Genomic DNA, 21,181 nt, shown 5'->3' on the forward strand with positions numbered 1-21,181 from the left:
CAGGATATCAGTATCTCCACATCTATTTGAAACAGCTGCTATCACCAGGAAGCTATTGCCTCTTTACTGCTGACCAACAGTCATTTCATGTTTATCGCGGTAATGGAAAGATTCAAAGTGGTTTCTTGGAAAAAAAAAAATCCAGCTTGGGAGTGTGAAAGAATGAACACCTAGTGCACAGTAGGATGATAATAGCAACAGCCGACCTGCAGCTTGTGGGTGCTGGGTGCTATTCTTAGTGCAGTAACTCATCTGGTCCATGAAGCCTCCCTATGAAACAGGTTCTATTTCCCCATTTACAGGTGAGACACTGAGGTACAGAAACTTTGAGTAAGGGTAGGATGATGCTGGAGCCCCAGGGAAGTGGACGCTCTCCTACCGGAAACGGGCACAGGTGGGCTTTCCCTTCCCTTGAATTTCCTTGTGCCCCCTCTGCATAAACTGTGCTTCCCAGACACTCTGAGTTGCCCACAGTGCTCTCCCCCTCACCCAAATCCTCCTACGTCTCTGCTCCATTTAAACCCCACTTTATCCCAGAAGTGCTCCCTGAACACCCAAGCCACAGGTGCAGCTTCCATTCTGAGCCCCCAGGGCCTTTACTGCCCAGCCTAGCACAGCTGTGCACCAGTTCTTTCCCTGACCTCCATGTTAACTGCTCAGGGGGCATCCTCAGAATGTTCCATCGTCCAGCACAAAGGGATCGTCAGATTCTGTCAGTTCACCCCTCTCCATTTACCAAAGAGGAAACAGACCCAGAGCGATGAAGACACTTGCCTGGGGTCCTGCAACTGGTTGGGGCCTGACTACCTCCCTCATTCGAAGACTCCTCTGACTCCTCAGACCCCAGCAAGACCAGCACCCCGTGGGCCACAACCAATGTTTTCAAGTGAATGAACAGTCGAGCTGGAGAGGCTCATCCCCTGAGATGTGGGTATCAGACCCTCAAGGGTTAAAAGTCACTCCAGGTGGAGGAAGGGCAAATAAGAGAGAAAGACAGAGACTGTCCCCAGAGAAATTTTCAGCCTGGGAATTAGGCCAGGCCCTCCAGATGCAGGGGGGCTGCTTTGCCAGGCCAGTGAGGACAAGACAGTCAAAGGACTTTGGGACGAAGAGTAGAATCACCTTGCCCTGACATCAGTTAGTCAGGGCTGAGATCCTAGAATCTTTGACCTGGGCTGCAGGGGGACAGAGGGCAGAACCCCTGAAGTCCATCAGGAGCAGCGCCACACCTGTCCACGTTAACTGCTCAGGGGGCATCCTCAGAATGTTCCATCGTCCAGCACAAAGGGATCGTCAGATTCTGCTGTCCTGGGGTGAATCTGCCAGCATCTCCAGCCCCTCCTCCCTCCCTGGACTTCTGGGTTAGGTGGTACCTCTGGGGCTGCTCCCTGCAGCTCAGGAAAGAGGTTCTGATACCCCTGATGGGAGACTGGGCATCAAGATCCCCAGCTCCACTTCACTGCTCTTTTCACAGGGAGATCGGAAGAAAGAGCTCTTCTCTGAGCAGAGGCATCACCATGAGGCAGCAGATTTATGGATGATGACTGCAACTCAGCCTAGGCACTGCCAGCGAGAAGACACCAGGGTCTCCTGGCTGTGTGATCTTCAACAAGCCCTGCCCCTCTCAGACCATCTCTGAGCACACAGGGGCCAGCACAGGGGCCACCACGTGAAGGAGTGCCCAGCCCAAATCTGGGCTCCCAGACCCCCGCATCCCCTCTTGCCCACTCAGTCTCTCTAGCGGGGTAGGAGAGAAGAAGCCTGCTGGCTGAGAGAAGGGTCCTCAAGGTGCCAGCAGGTGTAGAGGTCCCCACAGCTCTCCGTGGAGTTTCCTGGTTAACTAATTACTGGCTGACCCCTCTGCTTGAAGCCTGCATGCCTTACCTCCCGGCTTTGGTTGTTAAGGTAAATCTTCCTCTCCAGGGCATACCCGCCTTAACTCCCCTTCTGGGAGCTGATCACCCTCTCCTACGCAAAGTGGGGGCAGCGCCACCCATGTGTGTTCACAGGTGAGTGGCCAGGTCACAGGTGAGTAGTCAGGCAAGAGACTTGCTGGCAGGGAGCAGAATAATCAAGGGCAGGAAGGCAAAGTGAGTAGATCGAGTGTCACTGGGAGAGAGAAACGAGCCTCCGACGCGTGGCAGACAGGATGGGGAGGTGGATGAAATCTTGGGTTGGGTCAGAGCCCTGGATTCAAATCCTGGCTCCATGGCCAAACTGCTGAATGACTTGAGGCAGTGTTCTCTGGGCCTTGCTTCCTACTGGTGACACGGGTGGTGGGGGAGATGCTATCTTGGGGTCCTGTCAGTTGGCTGATACTAAGATAGGAAGGTGAACTCTTGGACAGTGTTTATTCAGCTATGGATGCTCTTCCTGCCTGGCATAGAGTCAATACAGCAGGTGAGGCTGCTGTGTAAATTATCAAAGAGAAATGATTGAGAAGTTGGCAGAGGAAAGCAGAAAGGAGGAAGCCCTTGGAATACAAAGGGCTCGCCTTGGATAAAAACTGCAGTTGCAAGGAGTTCCTATCGTAGTGGCAGTGGAAACGAATCCAACTAGTATCCAGGAGGATGCGGGTTCGATCCCCAGCCTTGCTCAGCAGGTCGGGGGTCTGGCATTGCCATGAGCTATGGTGCGGGTAACGCACAGGACTCTGATCATGAGTTGCAGTGGCTGTGGCCATGGCATAGGCCAGAAGCTGTAGCTCTGGTGAGACCCCTAGCCTGGGAACTTCCATGTGCCATGGTGGGTAAAACTGCAGTTGCATAGAAAGCTATTTGGGATCCCACTGAGAGAAGAATATGGGCCGAAGAGACCAAAGTTGAGGAACTGGCTAGAAACTCCCAGAACTAAGGATGCTGGGGGCCACCACCCACTCTGTAGGAGACTTGAGACGAGAGGGAGGAGGAAGATGTTGGTTTTGTTTGAAGACTCTTGCGTGGGTCTCAGAGCGCCTGAGAGGACCCGTGGAGGTCTCTGTGTCCCTGGCATTTTGGGTGGTGCAGTGATTTGTGTCTGGGTCTTTATGCGTATGGCACATGTATGTCTACGGATGGATCTGTGCATGGATCTGTGTGTAAATGATTGTAAGTGGGTGTCCACATGTGCCCATTTGTGTATATTCCTGTCTTAGTTGGTGTGAGTGTACCTTTGGCAGGTCTGTGTGTCTGGATTTATCAGGATGTGTCTGTGTCAGTGCACAGGCTTATATTCTTGTGTGCTTCTATGTCTTAGTGCAGCTGTTTCCTACAAAGATGACTTTTTCCATATAGATTTAGGGCTGCAAGCTGCCTGGGAGATGGGGTTTCTAGTCTTAAATCCTAAGAATCTCTGCCTCATTTGATGACCTTAAATAAATCCTTCCTATACGTTTCATTTTGTTTTGTTTTGTCTTTTTAGGGCTGCACCTGTAGCATGTGGAGGTTCCCAGGCTACAGGTCAAATCAGAGCGGTATCCACCAGAACTACACCACAGCCACAGCCACACCAGCTCCAAGCTGCATCTGTGACCTACACCACAGCTCATAGCAATGTTGGATTCTTAACCCACTGAAGGCCAGGGATGAAACCTGCATCCTCACGGATGCTAGTCAGATTCGTTTCCGCTGAGCCACAACGCGAACTCCCTTCCTGTACGTTTCAAAGGAGACATCTGCCATATCTAGGCTTCAGAACAGAGCTCTGAGTGGACAGTAGCAGCTAAGCATCCAGGGAACCCAGTCTTATGCCAGGCATCCCAGGGGGAGCAACATAAACTCAGTCAGTATACCTATCACAAAAAGCGTTTAGGGGCTGGAGGGGGGGAGAAGTGGACACTTATTAAGCACCTGCTGTTTTCTAAGTGAGAGATTAGGTAACTACTCTAAGGTTTCCCTTGTCATTTCCTTTACACGTGCTATTCCCTCGTTCCAGAAGCCCCTTCCACTCTTGTCTGTCCAGTGAATGCCTTGTCCTTCAAGCTGGCCCTCCTCAAATGCCACCTCCTCTTTGGAGCATTTTCTGACCGCCAGGAGATATAAAACAAAGCCCTGTGCCAGGCTTAAGACCAGATGGAACAGACAACTAAATATTTGCCCTCAGAGAGCTCATCATCTAGTGGGAAAGATAAGCATCACAGCAGCAAGTCACTTTTATACCAGCAAATGAGGGCTAAATGCCAAATGAAGATTACCAAAGGCAGAGAAGAGAGGTATTCCTGTGGGCTGGAAAAGTCAAGAAAGGAGGTGGAGCTTCCTGGAAGAGGTAGAGCTAAGGCTGGGTATTGGAATGGGTTAGGAAGTGCTACAAAGGGAGAGTGTGCGGGAAAGGCCTATGAGAAAGGTGTAAGCAAGAGACAGTGACAAGGCTAACCTGGCTGGAGGTGGGGAAGGAAAGTGTGTGGAAGCAATTGGAACTGAGGCTGGAGAAGAATGCTGGGAACCAAGCCAGAAAACTAAGGGTGCCAGGATGAGCAGTTCGTGCTGTATACAGTGGGCAGTGGTGAGACTGCAGGGCAACAGAGCTGAGTGGAAAGAGCATGCTCAGGAATTCCCAGGGTCCTTACAGCTGGCTCTCTCTCTCTAAGGCTGCTGTCCCAGCCCACAGGAAACACCCTGAAGTCTCTAGGCAGAGATGGATGATGATGCATTTGTCCTCAAGACCAGGGACTTCTGGCCAGGAGGGAGACCAGCCCACAGGCTCTGCAGGTGTTGAGGCTTGGCATGCTGCCCTGCAGGTAAGAAACCCAGCATTCCTCTGCTGTCTTCTCACTTCTGTGTTATCTTCCTCCCACCCCACTCCACTCGGCCTTACAGCTGTAGGAAAAAAGCCATATTTTCACTCTCCCCACTGCTTGAAATTCCCTTCCCACTCCCACGTCTGTCTGGTGATCTACTCATTCTTTTTTTTTTTTTTCCTTTCTGTTGCTTATTTATTTACTTTTCAATCTCAAAATGGTTTTTATTTTTTCCATTATAACTGGTTTACGGTGTTCTGCCAATTTTCTATTGTATAAGAAGGTGACCCAGTCGCACATACATGCATACATTCTTTTTTCTCACTTTATTATGCTCCATCATAAGTGACTAGATAAAATTCCTAATTCATTCTTTCAACCCTGGTTCAAACCTCCTCTTCTTTGGAATCTTCCCTGATTAGCCAAGCAGAGGAAATCATTCCCACTTTGTTCATAGTTAGTAGTGCCTATTACATTGTGCATGGCTTAGAGGTCAAGGGCAATGTCTGACCTACCTTTATAGTCCCAGAGACCATCACAGTGCCTGACCCAAAGCAGACCTGATAAATAGGTGTGAGCACTTGAGCTGTTCAGTGCCCCTCAGGGAACTCCACATAGCCCAATCCCAGCTAGAGCACTGTGTCCAACTCCCATTCAGAAGACTATCTTTAGTGTTGTATTTGGGTTGATTTTTCTTATTTGTGTGTGTATCAATTGCATATTTTTGGTTTGCAGTTATTCCGAAGTTTTGATATGAGTACCATATAAAATACATGAGATTGTTTTTAAGTTGTTGGTCTCTTAATTGCAAGTGCATCTCCAATGTCCTACATTTGTACCCTCCTCTTCTCATGTTTTCTGATTTTGGTGGCCTAATTGTGCGTGGATGATTTCATTACTGCGTATGTACCTTTACTGGTGAGCCTTGTCATTTGTGGTATTTTTGTTTCTGGTTGCGGCCTTCTCTTTTCTGCCTAGAGAAATTCCTTTAGTATTAGTTGTAAAGCTGGTTTAATGTTGCTGAATTCTCTTAGCTTTTGCTTATCTGTAAAGTTTTTGATTGCTCCTTCAAATCTGAATGAGAGCCATGCTGGATAAAGTCATCTTGGTTGGAGGATTTTTCCTTTCATCGTTAAGTATATCATGCCACTCCCTTCTGGCCTGCAGAGTTTCTGCTGAAAAATCTGCTGATAACCTTATCGGGGTTCCCTTGTATGTTACTTGCTTCTTTTCCCTAGCTGCTTGTAATATTTTCTCTTCATCTTTAATTTTGGTCAGTTTGATTAATATGTGTCTCGAGGTGTTCCTCCTTGGGTTTATTTTATATGGTACTCACTGTACCTCCTGGATTTGAGTGGGTGGTTCCTTTCCCATGTTAGGGAAACTTTCGGCTATTATCTCTTGGAATGTTTTTTCTGTCCCTTTCTCTCTTCTCATTCTGGCACCCCTATAATACGGATGTTGGTGAGTTTAACGCTATCCCAGAGTTCTCTGAGACTCCCTTCATTTGTTTTCAATCTTTTTTCTCTTGCCTGTTCTACATCAGGGATTACCACTAATCTATCCTCCACCTCGCTTATTCGTTCTTCTGCCTCCTGTATTCTGCTGTTGGCCGCTTCTAATGAGTTTTTTATTTGTTATTATATTCTGCATCTCTTTCTTGATTAAGTTTTATATCTTGTATTTCTTTGCTCAGTGTTTCTTGTAAATTATCCATCTTTGCCTCCAGTTTATTTCCAATGTCTTGCATTGTCTTCAGCACCATCAGTCTTTTTCCTGGAGGCTGAGAATTTTCTGATCACTTAGCTGTTTTCCTGGGGTTTTTTCTTTCTCCCTTACCTGAGTTATAGTTATAGTTCTCTGTCTTTTCATTTTTATTGGTTTTTGGTGTGGTGACCATTTTACAGATAATAAGAGTTGTCGCCTCTCTTACTTCTGGCATCTGCCCCCTTGTGACTGAAGTTTGGTACAGGGGCTTGCTACAGGCTTCCTGATGGGAGGGACTGGTGCCTGCCCACTGGTAGCTGGAGCTGATTCCTATCCCTCTGGTGGGTGGGGCTTTGTTTCTGGGTGAGATTAGAGGTGGCTATGTGCCTGGGGGGTTTTTTGGGCAACCTGTTTACTAATGGGTGGGGCTCTGATCCCACCTGGATCGTTGTTTGGCCTGGGGTTTCTTGGTGCTGATGGGTGGGGCCAGATTTTCCCCAAATGGCCACCTCCAGAGAAAGGCATGCTGATGAATATTCCCAAGAGCTTTGTTTCCAATGCCCTTCCCACACAACAAACCACATTCACCCTGTGTTTTCTCAGGAGAACCTCCAAGAACTGCAGTCAGTCTGACCCAAATTCCTATGGAGACTTTGCTTTGCCCTGGGACGCAGTGCACATGAAAGTCTGTGTGCGCCTTTTAAGAATGGGGTCTCCATTTCCCCCAGTCCCGTGGAGCTCCTGCACACAAGCCCCACTGGCCCTCAACGCCAGATGCTCGGGGGCTCTTTCTCCCAATGCCAGATCCCTAGGCACGGGGATTTGACATGGGGCTCAGAACTCTCACTCCTGTAGGTGAGTCTCTGTGAACCAGTTACTTTCCAGTCTGTGGGGCTTCCCACTCGGGAGGTATGGGGTTGCTTTTATCATGTAATCACCCCTGCTACCTCTTGATGTGGCCTCCTTTTTGTCTTCTGGAGTAGGATGTCTTTTTGAAAGTTTCTGGTCCATTTGGTTGAAGACTGCTCAGCATTTGGTTGTAAATTTTGTTGTTTTTAGGAGATAAGTTGAGCTCCAGTCCTTCTATTCCACCACCTTAATCTCCTAACTCCCATTCAGAAAAACAAAAACTAAGCAGAGGGTGATCAGAATGGAAAACGACCTGGAAATTAGATCCTAAGAAACAATCTAAAACACTAGGGGTGCATGGGTTGGAGAAAAGAAGACTTAGTAGACCTAGAATAGATTTCTTCAAACATGATGTAAAAAGCTGCAGAGAAAGTACATTTGGTGTGTGGCCCCCAGTGGCCAAAACTGAGGCCACGTGTAGAAATCACAGGGAAGCAGGTTTTAGCTAAGACTAAGAAAAACATACTTAAATAACTACTACAGCCCTCCTGAGCTTCCACATAATATGTGGTAAATAAATGAATGGCGATTGCAATAAGACGTCTTAAGAAAAAATTTCCGCTTATATTCAGATGGTCTGGGCCTCAGTTCTGCCCCTAACTACTGGTGTGACTAAGTAAATAATGAGGATAATGATGAAAATAGATAGATGATGGATAGTCAGATAGATAGATAGATAGATGACAGTACTGACTGCTTAATATGTGGTGGGCGCTATGCAAAGTGCTTCGGATTTATTATCCCCTCTACTCTCACAACTGTAGGGGTAGCAACTACTATTTTCACTTAAGAAAACATGAAGCTCAGAGAGGCCACACATCACTTGAGTGATACAGCCAGGATTCAAAATCAGATCTGATCTACTCCAAAGCTTGAGACTACCCACCAGTCTAGAACAGCCTTCTGAGAGTCAGTTCCTTAATAAAACCAGGATTCTTGGATGAGCAAAGGGGTTTCTAAGCCATTTTAGCAAGCAGAAGTTTTAAACTATTAAATGGAACCCCCACATGCAAAAGTCTACCTAAAGGTACCAGAATTTACCCCTCTGCGTCCTCTCTCCCCCCAGCACCCCCACATGTGCAGGCACTCCATGGCCCTGGCCAATCTCACCTCCACCCCAGAGTTCCTCCTCCTTGGCCTAATGGATGGAACAGACATCCATCCACTGTTGTTCCTGCTCTTCCTTGGGGTCTACCTGGTCAATGCCCTGGGCAACCTGAGCATGGTGGTGGTGGTGAGGTCCGACGGGGCCCTCCGCTCCCCCATGTATTACTTCTTGGGCCACCTGAGCCTCGTGGACGTCTGCTTTACCACAGTCACAGTCCCCAGACTGCTGGCCGGCCTGCTCCACCCAGGTCAGGCTGTGTCATTCCAGGGATGCTTTGCCCAGATGTACTTCTTCGTGGCTCTGGGCATCACCGAGAGCTACCTGCTGGCAGCCATGTCCTATGACCGTGCAGTGGCCGTCTGCCGCCCCTTGCACTATGGCTCGGTCATGACGCCCTGGCGCTGCACGGCGCTGGTGGGGGCATCTTGGGCAGTGGCCCACCTGCACTCACTGCTTCACACAGTGCTCATCTCCAAGCTCTCCTACCCACGCTCCGCCCCCGTGCGCCACTTCTTCTGTGACATGACCGTGATGCTGAGCTTGGCGACCTCGGACACGTCCGCCGCGGAGACTGCCATCTTCTCTGAGGGCCTGGCCGTGGTGCTGACCCCGCTGCTCCTCGTGTCCCTGTCCTACGCACGCATCCTGGTCACGGTGCTGGGAGTGCGGTCCGCAGGGGGCCGGCGCCGCACCTTCTCCACCTGCGGAGCCCACTTGGTGGTGGTGTCACTTTTCTTTGGCTCCATCCTTTCTGTCTATTTCCGGCCGTCATCTGCCTACTCTGCCCGCTATGACCGCCTGGCCAGCGTGGTCTATGCCGTAGTCACACCGACCCTGAACCCTTTCATCTACAGCCTCCGCAACAAAGAAGTTAAGGGCTCCCTAAAAAGGGGGCTCCGATGGAGGGCGGCGCTCCAAGAGGTGTGAGGGCAGGTCTGGATTAACTGGCATTTCAATACAATCACAAAAGAACTCCCCATCCCCGTTTTTTTTTTTTTTTTTGATTGTTTGTTTAGTTTTCCAAAGCACTCGCAATTTTTAATCCTGCAGTGTTTTATTCCTTGTTAAATTAAAATTTAGACCTGAAGCAAACATGACAAAGTATTTATTCATAGGGATGGGTACAGAGCCATAAGCTAAATTCACTTCTGTGTTGTCTGAATGTTTGAAATAGCCTACTTTTAAAATTTGGGGGGGACTGAAAGGGGAACACACAGGGGAGTAGGGAATGAATCTTGTGGAGAGAAGGAAGAGTGCTGCCAGCAGCAACCCGGTGGGTGGAGAGGAAACTGGAGACACAGTGCAGGTCTCAGGTTCTTTAAAGGTGTGCTGCAGTGTAGCCCACACCTCTACAGAGTCCCTTTCCAGAAACTTTGGGAAAGATTTAGTTTTCAGGGGTTTTTTTAAGTTTTAAAAAAGTTTTGTTCCATTCCCTAGATATTATATCCACACTTTTCATAGTAAGAATTCAAAAACAGAGATAGAGATACAATTCTCCTTGGCAAACACCCAATCCAAATTCAACTCTTATCCTAGTAACTAATTCAATATCCCTTTTTTCTCTCTCTCCCTCTCTCTCCCCTTACCACCCCCCACCTAATTTTGAAACATCAATAGTTTTATTCTCTACATATTATTCTGAATTTTTTCTTTTTCATGAAATTATACATCTACGAGATCTTTTCTAATCACTACAAGCAGAACTTCGTCATTTTTAACTTCATGGTACAGAATCCTAAACTGTGACTGTTCCACTGTTTAGCCATTCCCTTATGGATACTTAATGCTTTTCCAGTGTTTCAATATTACAATGGTATAATGAGATCTTTGAAATAAAAATAATAAAATATAACATTTAATGAGGAATTATTTTTGTGCCAGGAACTGTCTTAAGTGCTCCAGGCACTGGTCTCATTTAAATCTCACAAGATTCCAGGAGGAAGATACCATTATTCTTCTCAACGCAAAGGAGAGGAAACCAGCTTGGAGAAACCAAGCAGTTTTCCCAAGGTCATAAGACCAAAAAGTTCATTTTTTTTTTAATGATTTGTAGTCTATTCCTTTCTACATCCTATTGAGCGAATTTTAGTAATGTATAAGTTTCTAAAACATAATTTTGTCTATATTTTCAGTTTCAGGATTTTCAAGTTGTATATAGGGAGTTGCCATTGTAGCTCAGTGGGTTAAGAACCCAATTAATATCCATGAGGATGCAAGTCTGATCCCTGGCCGGCTCCGTGGATTAAGGATCCCTCGTTGCTGTGGCTGTGGCATAGGCTGGCAGCTGCAGCTCCGTTTCGACCCCTAGCCTGGGAACTTCCGTTATGCCATAGATGTGACCCTATAAAATAAAAAAATAAAAATTTTAAGTTGTATATAGTATTCTTGTGATTTTTTTTTATTCTTGTGATTCTTGTGATCAACTCTTTAGTTGATTTGCTCTTTTTCACTTCTAGAGGTTTCATTTAATGGCTCTTCTCTTTTCTGTCTTATCTTACATGCCAGCATTACATCTGCTATATTAATATTTCCTAAGAACCAACATTTAGTTTGTTCTTGTTCCTCTATTGCCTCTCGGTCTTCAGCTCTGCTAATTTTCACATTCACTAATTCCTTCTTCCTATTTTCTTTGTGTTGGTTTTGTTGTTTGTACTTTTTCTAGATTTTTGAGGCTTATGTATCCTCTTGATTTCAGGCCTAATATCCGCTGTTGATGGAACTTGACATCGCTCCTCTAACATGAACAATGCATGACTTTTCTTTAGAAACGGAGCCAATGACCTTCTCACAGCTCACAGGTTCTGCTGATTCCCTTAGATTCAACCATGCCTTCCATGGTCTGGTTATGGTCTGTGACCTTAGCTGCTGTTACAGGATCCTCTCACCTCTTATCCTGACAGCCTATGGATACACACTGGCTCTCAAATGCCAGCTACGGTCTGGGCTCCACTAGTATGTATAAGAACTTTTCATATCTTCATGGTCCAAGGTGGCTGAGAGGACTCATGTTTGTGTGCATGTAGAGGTAGAGGTGGAATTAGAGACACTCTTTCCTAGACCAGCACTGCCATGATGTGGCTGCCCCATGTAGTGATGGGCTTTTCTGCAAAGTTACTTCCTCCCACCAGAGAATCCCCTCAGCAAGTAGGGAATTAACTGTGCCCTCCAAACCCAAAACTATTTGGAAGATTCTATCATCCTCTCGCTTAGTTATTGGGGGACAAAGGCCAGACCCCACACCAACATCTAAACTCTCATCAGAAACACTATTATTTCATATTATTTTTTTCTTTTTATAGCCGCATTTGTGTGTAAGGAAGTTCCTAAGCTAGGGGTCCAATCAGAGCTACAGCTGGGGTCTAGGCCACAGCCACAGCAACACCAGATCCGAGCCACATCTGGAACACATTCTGCAGCTTGCCACAATGCTGGATTCTTAACCCAGTGAGAAAGGCCAGGGATAGAACCCTCATCCTTACAGAGAATATGTTGGGTTCTTAACCTGTGGGCCACAATGGGAACTCCTTATATTATCCTTGATATGATATTCAATACAGTTAGAAAGAGAAATAAGTAACAGAACTAAATATTTGAAAGGAATATGCACACTTATGAATATTTATGTAACTGAAAATCCTTATTAGAGAACACTAAGTAATTAGTAAGGTAGGCTGTTGCAAAATTGGCATAAAAAATAAGTCATCAAAAAAAAAAAAAAAAAAAGAAATACAGGTCCTCAAAGGGAAATCTACTCAATACTGTGTAATCACCCATATGAGAAAAAATAATGGATTATATATATATATTTATATATATATATATATATATATATATATATATATATAATTGATTCACTTTGCAGTACACCTGAAACTAATACATTAACTATACTCCAATAAAAATAATAAAAATTAATAATTGATCACTCTTCTTTATACAAAAAAATTACCTGTCCAAAAACACAATAGTGACCTCCTCTCTCCAACATAAGAAAAAAGTAAAATATCTAGGACTAAATGCATTAAGTTGTATATGGATACCAAATTAAGAAATCTACAGAATTCAAAATAGAACAAATTTGAATATGTGAAAAGATATTCCTTATTTATAATTTGTAAGACAGCTTTATAAATAGCCAACTTTTATAAATCAATGCAATAATTAAATGTAACACCAGTTAAACAGGTGTTTTTTAAGAACATAACAAGATAGATCTGACGCATATATGAAAGGATAAATGTTTCAGGAAAGACTGGAAGAGAAGACTACTGAGGAGGGTCTGCCACGCAGGATTTTTTTTTAAGTTACTATGGTTTTTTTTTTCATGCAAGATTTTTTAAATGTATTATTATGAAGGTAAACCTTAGATATATATACGTAAACCACATGGCATCAATGTGATGGAGTCCAGTAGTAGACTCAAGTACATGTGAGTACTTAGTATTATAAAGGTAGTTTTCACATCAGTGAGGATGGGCTCACTGACTTCCTGGAGAAGGGGAGATGAGAAAGAGGGGTGCCCATAAGCCAAATCAAATCAAATCAGATGGATTAAAAATAAAGAGATAGGAACTACAACCATACAAGAACTATAAAGAAGAATGGGAAAACACAATTTTGGATATAAAAGCCCTTTCCAAGCATTAGATAGATAGATATACATATATCTCTCCAAAATAAAAATCAAGCTATTTGTCCACTTTGAAATTTACAGTCTCCAGTGAGGAAAAAAATATACCACATCAAAGTCAAAAGGTAAATAAAAAAATGAGGGAAATGTAACTTATGAGATAGACAAAGTGACATTATCCATAGTAAGAAAAAAGACAATCAACTCAAGGCAAAGAATATACACAAATAACATACCAAAAGCTAATCAATATAAAGAGACCTCACTGGCACATACAGAAATTCAATTTTAAAATAGTAAAATCTCATATTTTCGATATCAGGTTGATAAATATTTTGAAAGCAAAATAGCACTAGGAACATTTTAAAGAAACAGCCACTCTCATTTAATTTTGGAGGGAGTTTATCTTAAAAGAATTCTTTGGAGGCAATACAGTAGTTTCTACCCAGTTATAAAATGTCCATATCCTTTGAGTAGTACACCCATCTCTAAGAACATGTCCACAGAAATACAGCATAAATTCACAGAAAAGCATATGAACCAGGAAATAAAACTGAAACATTTTTCAAAACAAAACAAAGCAAGAAAACTGAAAACAACCCACATGTTCATCAAGAACAGATCATTTAAATAAATTAAGGTAAATACATCCACTTAACTAAATACTGTATAGAGAACCCAGAAATAAACCAAGGCACCTATAGTCAATTAATCTTTGACAAAGGAGGCAAGAACATAAAATGGGAAAAAAGGCAGTCTTTTCAGCAAGTATTGCTGGGAAAGCTGGACAGCTGCATGCAAATCAGTAAAACTAGAACACACCCTCACACCATACAGGAAAATAAACTCAAGACGGCTGAAAGACCTAAAGATAAGACAAGACACCATCAAACTCCTAGAAGAGAACACAGGCAAAACATTCTCTGACATCAACCTTACAAATGTTCTCTCAGGTCAGTCTCCCAAAGCAACACAAATAAAAGCAAAAACAAACCAATCGGACCTAATCAAATGGACAAGCTTTTACACAGCAAAGGAAACTAAAAAGAACACAAAGGACAATTTATAGAATGGGAGAAAACAGTTTCAAAGGATGCAACTGACAAGGGCTTAATCTCTAAAATATACAAACAACTTCTACAACTCAACAACAAAAAAGCCAACAACCCAATGGAAAAATGGGCAAAGGACCTGAATAGACATTTCTCCAAGGAAAATATACAGATGGCTGACAAGCACATGAAAACATGCTCAACATCCCTGATTATTAGAGAAATGCAAACTGATACCACCTCATGTCAGTCAGAATGGCCATCATTAAGAAGTCCACAAATAACAAATGCTGGCAAGGGTGTGGAAAAGAGGGAACCCTCCTGCACTGTTGGTGGGAATGTAAGCTGGTACAACCACTATGGAGACACCTTAGAAAACTATACATAGAAAGACCATATGACCCAGCAATCCCACTCTTGGGCATATATCTGGACAAAACTTTCCTTAAAAGACACATGCACCCGCATGTTCATTGCAGCTCTATTCACAATAGCCAAGACATGGAAACAACCCAAATGTCCATCCACAGATGACTAGATTAGGAAGATGTGGTAATATATATACAAGGGAATACTACTCGGCCTATAAACAAAATAATGCCATTTGCAGCAACATGGATGGAACTAGAGACTCTCATACTGAGTGAAATAAGTCAGAAAGAGAAAGACGAATACCACATGATATCACCTATCTCTGGAATCTAATATACGGCACAAAGGAACCTTTCCACAGAAAAGAAAATCATGGACTTGCAGAAGAGACTTGTGGTTGCCAAGAGGGAGGGGAGGGAGTGGGATGGATTGGGAGCTTGGGGTTGACAGATGCAGACTATTGCCTTTGGAATGGATTAGCAATGAGATCCTGCTGTGTAGCACTGGGAACTCTGTCTAGTCACTTATGATGGAGAATGATAACATGAGAAAAAAGGAAGTATACATGTATGTGTAACTGGGTCACCATGCTGTACAGCAGAAAATTGACCCAACACTATAAACTAGCTATAATGGAAAAAAATAAAAATCATTATATATATAAAAAAACACTGTACAGCTTCTAGAAGAATCACGTCATTAGATGAAATGATGCAATCAGAATATGTTTTAAGTGACAACAACTGAAAAAAGGTAGCTATCATTTAGCCCCGTTTATTTATATATAAAGAGTCTGCACAAAGAAATTATCTGGAAGAATACTTCTCAACTTTACTGCCATCATGGAGGGGGTGCAGAACAATGAAGGACCCACACACTTCCACTTTATTATCTATTGCTTTGATGTTTGGATATTTTCTGGTGAGAATGTATTGTTTTCATAATCAATAAAAACTTTTTGAAGAAAAAATAAAAGCTGGCATTGTTAGGAAGACTTCTTTTTAAAGGTGATTTTTTTAAAAAAGACCTATGTTCATTTCAAGGAACCTTTCAAAACACATTCAAATCAATAAATATTTATTCTATATTTAGCAGATACAAGGCACTGAACTTGGCATTGCAGAGACTAGAGGGCACCTGTCCTCAAGACACTTATAATATACACTTGGTAAGAAAAAAATAAACAAAACATCAAATAATTTCAGCATAATATTCCAGAGGGAAAAAAAATCTACCTGGGAGTCATAAATACATTCTAGTCCTTCTGTCATTATTTGTGTTACCTTAAGCTGTATGGATGGGCCACCATTTTACTTATATAAATTAAGCAATTCATAACACAACTCTACGGTCCACTCCATATCATATGGCTCTAATTCAAATCAGGAATTCTCATCCAAAATATAGATATTATTGGAGTTCCCACTGTGACTCCGTGGTAGCAAACATGACTAGTATTCATGGGGACTCGGGTTCGAGGGCCCTGCTCAGTGGATTAAGGATCAAGTGATGCTGTGAGATGCAGTGGAGGTCGTACATGTGGCCTGGATCCCAAGTTGCTGTGGCTGTGGTATAGGCTGGTGGCTACAGCTCCGATTTAACCCCTAGTCTGGGAACTTCCATATGCCACAGGTGGGGCCCTAAAAAGCGATAGATAGATAGATAGATAGATAGATAGATAGATAGACAGACAGACAGACAGACAGATAGATGATAGACAGACAGACAGATATATTATAAAAAGAAGTAATATGTCATTAACTGACAAATGGTTGATACAATTAAAGGAAAAAGATAATTTTAGAATGTGGTCACTAAATGGGTGAGTCAATCAACATCTGAAAATAAAATTAAGAACTGATAAACATCTCCTCAGAAAAGAAAATCATGGACTTGGAGAAGAGACTTGTGGCTGCCTGATGGGAGGGGGAGGGAGTGGGAGGGATCGGGAGCTTGGGCTTATCAGACACAACTTAGAAGAGATTTACAAGGAGATCCTGCTGAATAGCATTGAGAACTATGTCTAGATACTCATGTTGCAACAGAAAAAAGGGTGGGGGAAAAACTGTAACTGTAATGTATACATGTAAGGATAACCTGACCCCCTTGCTGTACAGTGGGAAAATAAAATAAAATTTAAAAAAAAGAACTGAATAGGTGAGCAGGGGGAGAAATGATGATTCTGGAGAGTAAAAAATTGTAAGAGCAACTACATAAAAAACTGGAAGATATTCTTCATGGAATAGATATGTTTGGCAGAACCAAAAGCACTGAAGTGTCTGAGCAATCTGGATTTATTTCTTAGTGATTTAGGAATTACTGCACATTCCTTGAGTGCAATAAACACCAAGGTAAGAGTGGTATTTATTAGAAACTGAATTACAGTCATTGAGTATTCACTACATGTCAGTCTTCGTGCTACATCACACCCAAAATACAGTGGGAAACGCAAGAGACACGATGGACCTACCTCTAATGACATCTGGGGAAACCGCCCTGGAAGTGCTATGGGGCTGCATTTGCAGCGCCAAACTTAGGTGCTATTAGACTATTCAGAATACTACTCATTGTCAATAGTACATCTCATTTCTGAAAACACACATTAATCTTTAAAGTCAGTGTCTGAGAGAAAACTGAATTGTCTGCTTTGAAAAGACTCTTCTCAGGGCTCCCTTTATATCTTGATTTCTCAGGCTGTAAATAAAAGGGTTCAGCATGGGGGTCACCACAGTGTACATCATAGCCATGACCGTCTCCTTCACAGTAGAACTGTCAGTTGAAGGGCACAAGTAGAGGCCAATGATTGTCCCATAAGAGAGAGACACCACGGAGAGGTGAGAACCACAGGCAGAGAAGGCCTTGTGGGTACCCCCAGCAGAAGGGACCTTGAGGATGGAGGACACAACTCTTGCATAGGATGAAAATATCAACAGGAATGGAACAATAAGGACAAGCCGTCCCAAGACAAAATTCACCATTTCATTGATCTGAATGTCAGAGCAGGCCAACTTCAGCAGAGCTGACATGTCACAGAAAAAGTGGGGGATGACATTATCAGCACCGAAAGACAGCAGAGCCATCAGCAGGGTGTGCAACAAAGAGATGGATGTGGTCAATGCCCAGGCCAGCACCAGGAAGGAGAGACAGAGCTTGGGGCTCATGATGGTGGTGTAAGCGCAGGGGGAAGCAGATGGCCACGTAGCGGTCATAGGCCATGGCCACAAGGAGGAAGCTCTCCAGGTCTGCGAAAAATAAGAAGTACATTTGGGTCAGGCAGCCGGCATAGGGGATGGATGGGTCTTGGCTCTGCATGGTCTGCAACAACTTGAGAATGGTCACCGAAGAGAAGCAGAGGTCGGAGAAAGACAAATTGCTGAGAAACAAATACATGGGCGTGTGGAGGTGGGCATCCAGTCGAATGAGGACAATGATGAGGACGTTCCCCAGGACAGTGGTAAGCTACATGACCAGGAACAGAGCGTAGAACAGGTCTCCCTGATCTGCTTCAATGGGCAAGCCCGGGAGTAGGAATTCTGAGGTGATAGTTTGGTTTCCCATTTTCATGTTGCTTTTGTTTTACCTTTTTAAAATTAAGAATAATTTGCATGACAGTATGGGCTATATATACACACACATACTTACATACACATTGCAGAACTTTCAAAAAGGCATTTTAAATTAAATACCCACAAGTCATAGCCATTAAGTTTAATTCTTTACTTGAAATCTCCTAAGGAATAAATACCTATTTACATAAAGGAAAAGCACAAAAGCATATGAAGTTATGGGTCAAATTCAATCAAATTCCAGAATTCTTTAATAATGTTCTATGAGAGAACCCGGGGTAGGGTCAGATCAGCATGGTCTGAATGTGGACAGGAAATAGACAAAATCTGTATGCCATTCCCTTAGGGAAACAAATAGTATAATATCAACCAGAAAACCAGTCATGTGACATCCTTACCACTGAGGAATGATGCCAATGGCGATTAAGATGATGGTGCTGGTGGGGGGTGAAGACGACGATTATACTGATAATGATGACAGACTGAGGATAGTAAGACCACAAAAACATCTGTCAGCACTTGCTCTTGCCAAACACTGGTATAAAAGTATAATGTGCACTGACTCATGTACTCTTCACAGCAACTCTGTGGAACCGAGTACTATTACCTTTATTTTTTAGGTAGAAATTAAGTAACTCGCACAAGGTCACACACTTATTAACAGATCTGGAACTTAACTCCAACAGTCTAATTTCAGAGTTTAACTTCTAACCAGGAGGGCTTCCGGGACTGGTTACACCTTGCAGGTCAGTATGTCTTACTGGCAGAAGTCTTACGGATGAGAGCACAGAAAGAAGGGATTCTGAGAGTAAATTATTCCGAAAGGCAGAGTGAGACATTGCTTTTATTCACGCATCTGATCATTAAAGAGGTATCTGCAGTCTACTCCAGAATATCTATAAGTACAACCACCTCCTCTTGGCTAGGGAATAGAGCAGGAGGGCAATCAAAAACTGCCTTCAATGGAAGGTGCACAAAAGCATTAGAAACCATGAAACATTTGGGGCGAATCAACTAGTTCAAGGAGTGAGAGATTAAATGATCCTTGAACTGTCTCGATTTGTAAATTATCTCAAAAATTAAGTACAGAATAACTTTTGAGACATTATTAATCTTTGAAGGTTCTGTTTCCTTGCTTTTCACCTTCACTTCCTTCCATTCAGGTAGCTCTCTGTTCACTGCCTCAGGATAGAGATGTGTCAGGAGAGCAGAAAGAGTCCACACACTTTCCCAGCTTTTATTTCCAAGAGCCTGAGCCCCAGAATGATGATAAAACTTGCTGGAAAAGAAAAAATGACTTGGCCAGAGTTAGGAGGTGAAGTGAAACTTCGTCCTAGCAAATTAAAGTGATTTCCTTGAGGTGGGGTGCATGGGAAGGGTAGGAGAATGGTCAGTGGGTCCAGAGAAGAGGGAAGACCTGGCAACGCCAGATTGGAACCCAAATCGTGAGGACTTCTTCTCAGCTTATAAGTTGAATCTATCCAGAGTGAAGAGAGTAATCTTAAGGTAGTTCATTGGACAGTGAGGAAAACCGGCTTCATGGAAAGGGGCTCCCAGGATGATCTCTTTCTGTTTACATCACTCCCAGGAAAAATATTCAGGAGCCCAGAGGAGTCAGCTTTCATCATTTACTGGCCTGTAATCATGGCAAATTGCTCAACTTTTCCAACCTTACACTCCACCGTCAGTGAATCTTACATACCTTAAAGAACTGTGGGTTTAGAATGATGGGTGTTTGCAAAGTATAAAGCACTCCACAAACATACAATTGACTAGAAGCCATCAACAGCTCTGGTGATTCTCAATTCCATTGACTGTGGAAACCACTGAGGAGGAGGATGTCTACATCACCCTGCAGGAGCTGCGGTAGAGAATTATGGAATCCTAATATCTGTTTAAGGGGATTTTAGACTAACTGCCTTTTCTGCACTCCCGCTTACCCAGCTTGTCCGAGTGTGGCACCGGAGTCTGATTCCTGCCTGTCACTTCCACATGATGCATTTTCAGTCAGAGTCTCTGCCATTGTTTTCTGACTCCTCTCTTCTACAATGCCTTGACCCCTGGGGTCCCTGAGCTCCAAAGAAACTAATTAGTAAAAAAAAAAAAAAAAAATCCCGTGCTTCCCCCCCACTGTGCTTATGGAGCCACAGCTCTGAGCCACATTTCTGAGTAAGTCATGTCTAGAGACAGAATTCTGGTTTTACCCCAAGTCTGAGCTTCGCAAGGAAGCTTTCCTTAACCATCACAGCCCACGATAACATCTGCCTTCTCTTCTGCAGTATCTGACCTTCTACAACATTATCAGAATCAAAGACTGTAACACTTAACCAACAATTTTATGTTGTTTGGTGAGGGCCTCCAAATACACCAACCTTCTCTCTTCACCTGGACTTTAAACTCCATGATAGCAAGTAATGTGTAGATGGATCCACCTAAGAAATACTTAATCCATTAAATCATTGTTTACTGGGTAAGTGCCACGTATGAGCATTGATCCAGTGCTGTGGGAAAAACAGTGGCCAAGAAGTCATGGTCCCTGCCCTCCTGGATCTTACAGTCTAAATCACAGGCATCATAACAAAACAAGCTACTCTCGAATGTTACAAATGTTATCATGGGGGAATATAGGATGTGATAAGGGTACGTATCATGGATACCTGCCCTCATCCAGTGGACCAAAGACGACAATTTTTAATGAAGTTTAAGTGACATCTGAGGAGTTCTATAGGAAAAAAGGAATGAAAGCATCCAAAGAGAGGATATGGTAAAAGGAAAAACCCAGAAGGGAGAGAGCCTGGAGATTTTTACAAAATAAAAGAAATTCCTTGTGGCTAAGATAAAGCGTAGGGTTTGGAAGAGGGCAGAGGATGGGGGTCACTGGGAAAGGAAAATTGTGAGTGATATAGTTTGGTGATTCCTAAGAAAGACAGATATAAAATTACTCTATGACCTAGAAATTCCACTCCTACGTACAGACCTAAAACAACTGGAGGTACTCAAACAAATATTCATAGGCGCATATTCACAGCAACACTATTAACCACAATAAACCCAAAGTGGAAACAACCATCAACTGAGAGCTGGATAAATAAAATGTGGTATATCCATCAAGTGAATATCATT

At 43.4% G+C, this 21,181-nt stretch overlaps 2 protein-coding genes and 1 pseudogene across 5 annotated transcripts in view; 1 reads left to right on the forward strand and 2 right to left on the reverse strand.

Annotated features, from left to right (window-relative positions):
* SPATA22 (spermatogenesis associated 22) overlaps nucleotides 1–21,181 on the reverse strand; it is a 170,916-nt gene that overhangs the window by 69,024 nt on the left and 80,711 nt on the right. The gene's annotated exons all lie outside the window — the stretch shown is intronic.
* Nucleotides 2,639–9,521, forward strand: OR1R1 (olfactory receptor family 1 subfamily R member 1). Its single transcript, XM_084985679.1, has one exon. It carries the CDS (start codon nucleotides 8,325–8,327, stop codon nucleotides 9,363–9,365), a length of 1,041 nt encoding a protein of 346 aa, XP_084841805.1. The 5' UTR covers nucleotides 2,639–8,324; the 3' UTR covers nucleotides 9,366–9,521.
* LOC146398347 (olfactory receptor-like protein DTMT) lies at nucleotides 16,994–18,056 on the reverse strand (annotated as a pseudogene).

Source organism: Sus scrofa, chromosome 12 (genome assembly GCF_054392235.1).
Source record: "Sus scrofa isolate SSC_HxYL_T2T_F1_AM1 chromosome 12, Sscrofa_HxYL_maternal_Yorkshire_Landrace_v2.0, whole genome shotgun sequence".
In the NCBI taxonomy this organism is placed as follows: Eukaryota; Metazoa; Chordata; class Mammalia; order Artiodactyla; family Suidae; genus Sus; species Sus scrofa.

Excerpts from the sequence above, each read along its gene's own strand:
- OR1R1 (XM_084985679.1), top strand. The coding sequence starts at position 8,325 with ATGGAACCCCCACATGCAAAAGTCTACCTAAAGGTACCAGAATTTACC.